The sequence below is a fragment of the Grammomys surdaster genome, unplaced genomic scaffold (genome assembly GCF_004785775.1).
Source record: "Grammomys surdaster isolate TR1022 unplaced genomic scaffold, NIH_TR_1.0 123009, whole genome shotgun sequence".
Taxonomy (NCBI): Eukaryota; Metazoa; Chordata; class Mammalia; order Rodentia; family Muridae; genus Grammomys; species Grammomys surdaster.
In genome coordinates, this window is record NW_021618369.1 from 69378 (window position 1) to 81376 (window position 11999).

Consider the following 11999-nt stretch of genomic DNA (forward strand, 5'->3'; position numbering starts at 1 on the left):
TTTTTTTCTACAGTATTTAATATAAGTTACATTGATTATACACCTTCTAGTTGTCTTGGTGTTTTGAAATCTGGTTTGTCAGTTATGGAGGTCTATCAGCCAGCTTTTGTTTAAGTGCCCTGAGTATCAAAGAACCTTAGTATTCTAAAAAGAGCTTGCAAGTCCTGGAAGAATTGAGTCAGGCTTTAAGCAGAAGCAAGAGGGTAGTGGGCTTTATTATTGCTGGTATAACAGCTTTAATTACATTAATTGCTAGAACTACTGCTTCTGTAATTTCTGTGACACAAAAAGTTAAGACAGCTACTTTTGTTAATCATTTAGCAAAAAAATGTTACTAATGTTTTGAGTATACAAGAAGATTTAGATAGATATTTGGAAGAGCAGTTTGATGCTCTTTATCTTATCTAAATTATTGGAAGGAGGTTCAGAATTCAAGGGTAAGGAGCCTTCTTGAGTGTCATGCCAAATCTCATTAGATTCATGTTAGTTCTACAATTTACAGTGGTAGTCATTATAATTAGAAAGAAGTTTAATGACACTTGCAGTGTATTTAGCATAATTCTAACACCTCTTGGGATGTTTTAATGATACATAGGTAGCTTATGATTTTTAAGAATGCAGCTCTGCAGTGTGTTGATGTGGTAGATACTTCAGATAAAATTACCCATGGCCTGAGGTTAGTATTTCTATTTTGCTCAAGCTTCAAAAATGGCATATATAGCTTGATCCTACTAGCCCTTTTTGTCCAGGGACTACTTTTATTCTTGCTCATTATGTTAAAGCTTTTCTTCAACAACATCAACATGTCAGCAGCCAAGTGCATGACTGGAACATGAAAATGGACCCCCCCCCCCAGCCAGAGTTATTAAATTAACAGGCTGGCAAGCCACGAATGGGTAAGATTCTGCACAGAGCTTTAACAACCTAAGACAGAAGTGTATTGCTTCCATGACAGACAAGGAAGGCATTTTTGTCAGAATGACCTAAGACAGGCTCAGTCTTGTTAATGAAATGAAAAATGGGGAGAGGCGGAGAGCCTTTGGTTTTGCTTGGCAAGAATCTGATATGGGCCAAGGACAAGGAAATGGGCTGCTTGGCAGGAATATTACATTGGCCAAGGACAAGGAAGTAGGGTTTAGGAAGGAATCAGATATTAGGCTAGAACAAAGACGTAATCTCAGGCAGGAACCTAAATATTAAGCTATAACAAAGAAGAAAATTCAGACAAGAATCTAAATTTTAGACTAGAACAAGGAAGAAGGCTTCAAACATGAAAATGAACTTGGGCTAAGACAGGGTAGTAGGCTCAGATACTTTGGTCATCCTGATAAGCCCCTAGAAACAGTGATCATGGGAGTATTTATGTAGTTGGGTTTAATGCCTTGCTTTTTCCTTGAGTATTTGTGTTTATTATATTGATTGTTCCTTGTCTATTTGCATCTATTGTATTGGTTGGACCTCAACCTAGAACTGAACTTAATACATGCATGTAATCGAAATAGTATAAAAGCACAAAGGAGGAGGAAGGATGAGATAAGGCATTCTAGAGAGGGGAAATGGAGAAAGGGGATGATGTCTGTATTGTAAATAAATAAAATATGCAATAAAAAATAAACAAAACAAACAAGTAAAAAAGAAATTGTTGAATAATTCTAGAAAGCAGCAATGCTCACTGCTATACCATTAATACACACTTTCCTAGGAAGATGTAGTCAAACCCAAAATTGTTTAACTCTTAGTGTAATCTAAGACCTGTTGATAAAAGAAAGTTGAAAGTTTTTGGAAATTCCTTTGTATTTCCACATATCATTAAAGAAGGTATACTAAGAATTCTCATCCCAGATGCCCTGCATATTAATGATTTACTTTTTTTTTTCTAAGTTGAGAGGAACATCATCCTCCTATCAACATGCAATAAGAGTATCCTGAGCAAATCTTCCTCAGATCCTGGGGCTATCATATGAGTACTCAGAAACGTCTCCAAGCCTCAAAAATCAAACAGACACAGATACAGGCAGAAAGAGAGTGCAGGAAAGAGGCAGGGAATGCAGCTTTACTATTAATCCATGCAAAGGCTGCTGTGAGTTTTTCCCTATGGGGATAGTGCTCTGAATATTGAAGAAGCTGCTTTATGACTAGGTCTTTGTTCTTACACATCATTCAAGTGCAGGTCCTTGGAAAATCAGTGTGTATAGACTCATGTTGCAACATTGTAAGGCCTTTCATAGTTACTTTCTGAAAGACCCATAGAATTCCTTCGCTTCAGGACAAAATATTGAATATTGAATTGATTATGCTTCTTGTGATGGTAAATAAGGTTGGATGGCCATAATAAAGACATAAATGTCTGAATTGTGGATTTCAAATTCTTATGTTATAAGGATACACAAACATTTTTGCATTGTTTGGTGACTGGGAACTACATGCAGACAGTGAGGCTGCTGCCTGAGTCTGTATAACACCTCCAGGTACTGCTCAAGAACAAAATGTGTAAATAGCAGTGATTTCTGTTACAGTACATAATTCTATCACCACCAGTCAAACATTTATGCAGAAGAACTTTGGGAAATAGTAGTAAATGTTAGAAAAGAGAAAAATATGGAGGATCCCAAACTGAACAAAAGTTGTACCCATTTAATTTGTAAGTATGAAAATATTTCCAACTTCACATGGAGTCAAAAGTTTAAATGACACAGATTCTTGAGATCAAGGTGTTATATGTACACCTATTATGGATTTCTTCTGTTTGAACTGTAGTTAGCAAAGTTAATACTGTAAAATATTATATTTAACTTGGTGATAATGGTTATGATGACTTGTTCTTTTAATTTCAAGTGATGTCTACTCCAAACACTTCACAGGGGAACACACAATTTTTTTTAGCCGATCAGAATTATTTGAATATGTTAATATCTAGTAGTTTTTCTCTGTTGTATATTCTCTGACATCAGGATATTCTATATTACCCCATCATGTCTTTTAAATATATTATATTCAAAATAGAAACTATCTACATTACTAACGTCATCTATAACTATAAATCTTTGAAAAGAAATTCATTTTCTGGAGATAATACAAGTGGTTTGACTTCAGCATCTGGGGACACTGGGCTTGTTATAAGTACTGAGATGAGTAAGCCTTGCAGCTGTGCACAGTGATAACTGGTTTCCGATGATTTGCATGACCTCACTATACAGCCTTGGGGACTTCTTTATATACTACTGATACTCTGTGCCATTGTCATTGCAGTCAGGACTAGCATGGATATGAGGGCCCTTGCTCAGATTTTTGGGTTCTTGTTGCTCTGGTTACCAGGTAAAATGAACTAAAATGGATATCTCATTTTTACACTCTGATTAGTGTATGACTGGCATTTTGGGAATGTCCTGTTTTATCATGCTTACCTATGTGGATATTCATTGTATCTCCACTCCTAGGTACCAGATGTGACATCCAGATGACCCAGTCTCCATCCTCCATGTCTGCCTCTCTGGGAGAAACAGTTAGTCTCAATTGCCAGGCAAGTCAGGACATTAGCAGTTATTTAATCTGGCTACAGCAGAAACCAGGGCAATCACTAAAGCGCCTGATCTATGGTGCCACCAACCGGGCAGATGGGGTCCCTTCAAGATTCAGTGGCAGTAGGTCTGGGTCAGATTATTCTCTCATCATCAGAAGCCTGGAGTCTGAAGATATGGCTGATTATTACTGTCTACAGTATGATGAGTATCCTCCCACAGAGATACAAGTCATAACATAAACCCCATGGAAGCAGAAGTGAGAGTCTTGGCTGCCCCAGCTGCTCCTGCTCATGAATCACCTACTCTAAGTATTTATCAGATATTACAGGTCTTTCTGCGAGTTTGGGGTCATGTCAGTTGTGGGCTTAGGTGTGCTATGTCCTGGTAACCCATTATGGTCTCAGACTATTTGTTTCATTAGGCTATTTTCCTGTCTTGGCTTCATAGTCCTTGTCTGGTAGTCACCGAGGGCTGATTCTCCACCTTGTCCACCTTAGTGGCCCCTTGAAAGTATTCCCTGTCTCAGGCTCATTCATGCCCATAGCCTTGGTCACAGGAAGCTTTCTTCTGGTCTCTAGATCCCCTTCCTAGAAGACTGTCTGCTCTTGCCTCATACTAGTCTGGCTGTCTTAGGCTTCCCTCTTTCAGGGAATGTTAGGCTACTTCTCATTCAGACATTCAGAGGTCAGGACAGTGAGGTGAGCATAGACATAGCCTCTCTCTTCTCTGACACTCATATGACACAAAATACAGACCTCCAATGACTCTGGGAGGCAGGAGTGCACCACAGTTTTGGTTATTCTAATTTTATATAACACTCCTAGGAAGTTGTCAAATACTTTTAGGCAGAAACATCTGCACTTTGCACACAACCTTCTCTTTGGTTGACAGGTTTAACAATAGATTAAATGAGGAAATTTAAAGAAATCTCATATTAATAATGAGCTCATTTACACGGATGATGTTGTACTTGTCCATTGTTTCTAGGTATACTGATCACATATACAGTCTGTTTTCACAACAATAATCTTGTATTCACTGCACTGCCACCACTAAACTCACTGCTGTCTTTACTCTTTCCCCAACTCATAGCAAAACTAGAGAAAAATCCTCACACAGTATGTACCATTTGCTATTGGCATACTCTGTGATGTGGTGGGTTGTGAGAGGCAGTGGGGTACCCAGTTGAGTCTGCTTCTAACCCTGGAGACCCTAAAAGGACAGTAGGAGTTGGTGGTACTCCTGGGCCTCTTGGTTCCTCTCACTTATCTTCAGCTATTCACAGCCCCTCCCAAAGAAATGTTTGTGGCTTTCAGTCCAGTAGCACTTGTAGAGGGCATGACTATAGGCTGCAGAGCCCCCAAAATCTCCATATTAATAAGATACCTAAAGGCCAGAGGGCCTAGCCAATTAAGCATTCTTTCCCTGACTCCTCTGTATAAAAGATATTTAACCTCAGGCTTGCTCTGAGAACAAAGGATACCGCTTAACCCAATTTTAGCTATGACAATAAACCTTTTAAAACCATGAACTTCCTCTCGTACTTGGGGCCCACCATGGAGAACTGTGGAGGGGGCTTTCAACTACTGAGCCACTGTCTAATCTCCTGTGGAGGTCTTCTCTATGTTCCTGCCACAGAGGCCTGCCAACTCAAGCCAGCTAGCCGAGCCAGCCATGCATCAGCCAAGCAAGTTGCCTCCACCAAGAGTCTTATCCACCCTGCAGGGCACCTTGGAGCTTCTCTCCCTTACCCCTTTTGGCTGAGGTCTGGTCTAGCCATATTGATCCCATGTCAGTCCTTCTGCATCTTCCAGCAGCTGCTGGGAGCCCACGGGCTCTGACAAGCCAGTCTCCAGCCAGCCAACTCTACCTGGAGACCTCCAATCCAAGAGCTCCTTCCCGTGGGACCTCAAACTGGAATCTCTCCATGCCCAGAGTGGAGCTCAGTGGCTTCTCATAGCCCAGCATCTGCCTGGTGCCTCGTGGAGTGAACTCAGTCAAATTCTTTTGCCCTCTGAGGTGTGGTTCCAGCTGCCTGGGGCAGCAGAAGCTCAGGAACCACAACTCAGCCCAATAGGACCCACACCCACGTGCGAGCTACAGCCTCACACTACTCTGTAACTTTGCCAAGCTGTGTACATGAAGAATTAGCTTTACTTTACTTAAGAGTTCAACTTTTTGGTATTTAAGAACCCCAGTTTGTCATGTTGCTGGATAAGGAAGATTTAAAGACTTACTGAGTTCTAGCTACCTCTGGAAGAACTCTCATTAAGTTTTTTTTTTTTTAATAGTTTTGGTGTAAAAATGAGTTTTCATTTTCTCTGCAAAGATACCCAATACTTTTTTTTAAAGCTTGAATTGTATAATAATTCTGCTTTTCGTGGTAGTAAGTTTTCAAAGGTACTTTTTAGTGTTATCACTATTAAAAAATCTTCTCTTGAATGTTTACAATCAGGGTGCTAATACTGTATTTTAAATTGTGGCATTCTATATATAGATTTAAAAAGACCTTCCATACCAAGTTATGATGCTTAACTTAAAAAAAATCTGATGTGTCTTATTTATGTCTCATTCAGGGAATGTCCATGTTTATCTTTGTCCATGTTCAGATTACACTGTTTATATTTTTAATGGTGTGATTTTCTTGGTTTTGGATTTTATTTTTACATTATAAATATAAGACCCTATTTGAATACATAATTACTATGCATTTTATTCATGCTAAAATCCATCATTATATACAACATCTAGATTCTATCTTAGATTCAATTTTTTTGAAGTCTAAACAATTAATATTTCCTCTTATGTAGATGGGATTAAATAAGCAAAGCATACAAAATCAACTCATCATCATTTATATCCTGGCTGGCAGTGTTAGCACATTTTCACTTACATGTTATTATCTGATTAAGTTCTAGATTTTAAGTACTGTCATTTTTGCTACAGTAAACAAGCACTTACATGTATTTTAAGTCATTCTCTCTATACATCCATTCTCTTGGGGCATTTTATTGAATTAGTTAATTATATTAATGATATCAAATTATTATGAATATATTACTTCATATAAAATTTGATTTGTTCTTGATATGTTTTTCTTTAATTATTGACAGTTATAGTTTTCTGTGTAGCATTTTTGTTTGACCCAACGTTTAATACCTGGAATTCCAAAATGTATTTTAGTTTTTAATGTGTGTATTACTGTGTATATAAAGACACACACAAACACACACACATATATCCATTCATATATATGTGTGCCTATATGTACATGTACATGATTTTTTATATGTGCATTTTTCCTTTAGAATTCCTTGCTTTCTTGTCTTCATATACAACTTGGTATGTAAACCAAGGTATTTAAAAACAGATCTTTTTAATTTGTTCTAGAAACAACTATATTTTTCTCAATGCTCACCAATATTTTGTCATTTTATGTAACAGTAATTCTCATTTTCATTGTCAAACCCTGAATGTAGTATATAAAAATACAAATCTCTAGTAAACTAAAAATATTCTATGCAAGAAACAACTATGACTAGTTCCGCTAGCCTGCAGTGTTAAAACATAGCCTCTTCTCCCAGGAAGTTCTATTCTAGTCAGCAATTTGCAATAGAGTAGGGAATTTTGGAAACACCAGCTGAAAGTGGAAGTGGTAATTTGGGTATATAAGGTGCAGACTTGTGAGAATAATAAAAAGAGATTACACTTTTGCCCAACTGTAGATTATGTATGTCTTGTCTTCTCTGTAGCCTTCTTAATTTCACTTCTGTTAGTTTCACCACTATGGGATGTCCCAGTAATCAACACAAAATCACAACTTACATCTTCAAGAATTTAAGAGATAGTTTACTATGTATCCAAGTATGAATGACGTTGGCTTTGGAACACAGATTTAGCTTGCCTCTTATTCCATGTTCCTTTCTTGTCACAGTTTCATGAAATTTTATAATAACAGAACAAAGAAAGTCATGAACATAACCACTTTTGAATACGTTGGTAGAAATATTAATAGAAATATTAAATTAAATTATGGAAATCATTGTAGGCTTTAGATGCTGACAATATTCTTCGTAAGTCTTGCGATTGTTAGTACCTTATGGTTTGTTAAGTTAATAAATACTTTTACCTGTTAGTTTTATACAATCTTATAGTTAAATCATTTCTTGAGTTTCTCTGGGGGCTTTTGTCATCACTTTCACAAAATGCAAGAGTTGTAAGAATTGGCAGAGTCACAGTTTGTCTCAATGTATTTTGTTTTTATTTAAGACAAGGGTGAACATTCGGGAGGGGCAAAGAATTAATGTCATAATTTGAATCTATATTGTATTTCCAAGGGCCAATGTTGAAAACTTAATCTTTAGTAGATTATACCATTAGAAACCATTAGGAAGTGGAAGAAAATAACTAGCTTCATCTAGTTAGGAACAAAAAGTAACTGCATAGTGTTTCTGAAGTAAAGGCCTTTTATTTTATTTTTTTTTTCATTTCTTTGCTTTTCCTGTTTTGTTTCTAGCACTTGTCTTTTAGTCTCTCATGGTCACTCTGTATTGTTTTTATTCTTTCATTCTTTAACAAAGCTATGTTATTTCATGTACCCTCTACCACCATGCTCTATGTCAACTCAGACCCAGAAACAATACATTGGAATCAAGATGGGTAGACATTTGAGATACTGTGAGAGAAAAAAAAAATATCCTCCTTTAAACTTATTTTTCCAATTTTTCTCCTTGAAGTTACTCACAACTGACAATCATTGTTTTATAGCCATGAATAGGTCTGAAACTCTCTCATCTTAAAGCAAACCTCTTTTCACCTGATAACAATTCTAGAATGTTGGAGTATTAAGAAAATCACAGGTTTAGAGATATCAAAGACAGTGTTTTCAATTGGATTTCTGTGGCTACATGCCAATAGCTTCAGAACTGATTAAAATATATATTTTCCCTACAGTTCTGCATGTTAGCCATCTCCTGAATTAACCTCAAGGATAAGGAGATCAGATAGCATCCCCTAGAGTCTAGTATCACAGTCTAATGCTCACACTTATTTTTCCAAGAAAATACCTCCTTAACCTGAATAACAGGCACTGTCCACCATGGTTCTGTTTTCCATTGTTACAACCACTCTGTATAGTTCAACTCCCTCTCTCCCTACTAGGAAAACATATGCCATTATATTGATCACCCATATATTTCAGAATGTTCATATCATCTCAAACTCATTACTTAATTACACCTGACAAATCCTTTTTACAAATCAATTTCAATTTAAACGTTCTAGAGCCTAGACTTGGAAAATCATGGAAACGTTCAGTGAGGTCCATTATTTCCAAATCATTAGATTATTAGATTGTATCATCTCCTTAAAACATGAACTTTTGAATTCAGAAAAAAATTCAGAAAGCCTTATATTAATCAACAGAGTAGGGAGACACACGAATCTCAATATGTACATGTATGTATTCAATATGTGTGATTTATGGTGTCTTAAGAAATTGATGACTGTTTTCAGAAGTTAGTGATGCTTACTCTTATACCATCAATACAGGCTTTCCTAGGAAGGTATAATCCAAAACAAAATTGTTTAGTTTTTAGTGCAAAGTAAAATCTATTGATAAAGGAAAGTTGAGTGTTTCTGGAATTCTCTTTGTATTTGCACATATCATTAAAAAGATGTGGTAAGAATTCAGATCCCAGATGTCCTGCAAGCTAATGATTCATTTGTTTTAATCTGAGAGAAACTGTCGACCTCCTATTAACATCCACTAAAAGTTTCCTGAATGAATCTTCCTCATATCCTGAGGCTATCATGTGAGAGTGCAGAAATGTTTTCCAAGCTTCAAAAATTCAAGAAAGACACTGTTACAAGTGTTAGATATCAGCAAAAAGAGAGTGCAGGGAAGAGGCAGAGAAGGCAGCATTACTACTAATCCATCCAAAAGCTGCTGTGTGGTACTCCTGCTTGGGATGGAGTTCTGTATATTGAAGAACATGCTTTATGCCTAAATGTTTGTTCTCCCGCATTACTCGAGTCCCTTAGAAACTTATCTTGTTCAAACTCACTCTGCACCATTGTAGGACCTTCCATAGTTAGTTTCTGAAAGACGCAAAGGATTCCATGGCTAGAGGACAAAGTATTGAAGACTGAACAGACTGGGTTTCTCCTGATGACGAATAAGTTTGAATGGTCATAATAAATACATGCATATGTGGTGTATTCAGTATTTGTGTTATAAGGATGCACAAACATTTCCACATCATAGCTTGATTGGAGACTTTGACCCATATCCAGACAGCAAGGCTGTTTCCTGAGTCACGATAATTCCTCCACGTACTACTGAAAAACAAAATGTGAAAATAGCAGTGTTTAGTGTTTTAGTAATCAATTCTATCATCACTAGTTAATCCTTTATGCTGAGAAAATGTGGGAAATAGTAGCAAATGATAGAAAAGTGCACCATATGGAGGATCCCAAACTGAGCAAAAGTTGTACTCATTTAGTTTCTATGTAAGAATGCACCTCTATCTTCACATGAAATCAGAACTTCAAGTGGCACAAGTTGCTTGGATCAAGTTGTTATATGTGCGTGTACTGTGTATTTCCTCTCTTTGAACTGTAGTTATTAAAGTTAAAGTTGTAAAATCTTTATATTGTAATTCAGTGAAAATGGTTTTGATAAATTGTCCTTTTAATTTCAAGTAATGCTTACTCCAAAGACTTCACAAGGGGAACACATACTATTTTTTTTGTCCAATCAGAATTATTTGAGTGAGTTAAAGATCTGATAGTTTCTTCTACCTTGTATATTCCATGATAGCAGGATATTCAGCTATGTTGCTCCAGCATGTCTCTGAAATATATTATTCCAAATAGAGTCTACCCACATTAGACACATCACCTATAATTATAAATCTTTGAATAGAAATTCACTCTCTGGGGACATACATGTGGTTTGACCTCAGATGCCTGGGGACACTGGGCTTGTGCTAAGTACTGAAATGAGTTAAGCTTTGCAGGTGTGACCAATGCTAACTGTTTCCCAGTGATTTGCATGCCCTTGTTGCACAATCTTGGGGACTTCTTCATGTACCAGTCACAATCTGTGACATTGTCATTGCAGTTAGGACTCAACATGAACATGAGGGTACCTGCTCAATTTCTTGGGTTCTTATTGCTCTGGTTACCAGGTAAAATGAACTAAAATGAGAATTTCTCTGTTATACTGTGATTAGTGTTGACTGACATTTTGGGAATGTCCTGTTTTATCATGCTTACCTATGTGGATATTCATTGTATCTCCACTCCTAGGTACCAGATGTGACATCCAGATGACCCAGTCTCCATCCTCCATGTCTGCCTCTCTGGGAGAAACAGTTAGTCTCAATTGTCAGGCAAGTCAGGACATTAGCAGTTATTTAAGCTGGTATCAGCAGAAACCAGGGCAATCACCTAAGCCCCTGATCTATCGTGCCACCAACCGGGCAGATGGGGTCCCATCAAGGTTCAGTGGCAGTAGGTCTGGGTCAGATTATTCTCTCATCATCAGAAGCCTGGAGTCTGAAGATATGGCTGATTATTACTGTCTACAGTATGATGAGTATCCTCCCACAGTGATACAAGTCATAACATAAACCCCATGGAAGCAGAAGTGAGAGTCTTGGCTGCCCCAGCTGCTCCTCCTCATGAATCACCTACTCTAAGTATTTCTCAGATGTAACAGGTCTTTTTGCGAGTGTGGGGTCATGTCAGTTGTGGGCTTAGGTGTGCTATGCCCTTCTCACCTATTATTGTCTCAGAATGGTGGTTTTGTCAGGGCAGCTTTCTGTCTTGGCTCCATGGTACTTGTCTGGTGGTCACTTTGTTTCATTTTCCCCTTTGTCCACCTTAGTGGCCCCTTGAAAGTGTTGCCTGTGTCATTCTTGTTTATGCTCATAGCCTTGATAATAGGAAGATTTATTCTAGTTTCTGGATCTTCTTTCTGGAAGACTGTCTGCTCTTGCATAGTGCCAGTCAGGCTGCCTTAGGCTTACTTCTTTCTGGGAATGTTAGGCTGCTAATTTTTCAGATATTCATAGGTCAGGACTGTGAGCTGAGCATGGACATAGTCTCTTCTCTGCCTCCTACCGACACTCATATGACATAAAAGACACACATGCAATGCCTCTGGGATTCAGGAGCGCACAAAAGTCTTCATCACTCTAATTTCATACAACAGAGAAGAATAGTCAGAAGATATAATGCCACTTTTTCTAGGGTTCCAATTTTCCTAGTTATCCTGTCCTTTGTCTATCTCCATAAACTCCAGATTGAGTTTACCAACTTTTGAAATTGTTTCAGGAATATTATTTGCATTATATTGAGTTTATTAGCAAACTGGAGATGATATACATTTAAACATCACTTATGGGACTGGAGAGAAAGCTAAGTGGTTAAGAGTGTTTGTTTATCTTGAAAGAAATGTAGATTTGATTCTCA

At 37.4% G+C, this 11999-nt stretch overlaps 2 non-coding genes and 2 gene segments (V, D, J or C); 2 read left to right on the plus strand and 2 right to left on the minus strand.

Annotated features, from left to right (window-relative positions):
- The first annotated feature begins 3222 nt into the window (after nt 1–3222).
- LOC114636207 lies at nt 3223–3760 on the plus strand. The segment is given in 2 exon segments: nt 3223–3315; nt 3438–3760. Coding segments are annotated over 2 exon segments (378 nt in total).
- A 411-nt stretch (nt 3761–4171) lies between these two features.
- Nucleotides 4172–4299, minus strand: LOC114636213. Its single transcript, XR_003713589.1, has one exon. It is a non-coding gene; the product is annotated as a small nucleolar RNA SNORA17 (small nucleolar RNA).
- Nucleotides 4300–10603: 6304 nt separating this feature from the next.
- Nucleotides 10604–11155, plus strand: LOC114636208. The segment is given in 2 exon segments: nt 10604–10711; nt 10833–11155. Coding segments are annotated over 2 exon segments (426 nt in total).
- A 410-nt stretch (nt 11156–11565) lies between these two features.
- LOC114636217 lies at nt 11566–11699 on the minus strand. Its single transcript, XR_003713593.1, has one exon. It is a non-coding gene; the product is annotated as a small nucleolar RNA SNORA17 (small nucleolar RNA).
- Nucleotides 11700–11999: the final 300 nt, after the last annotated feature.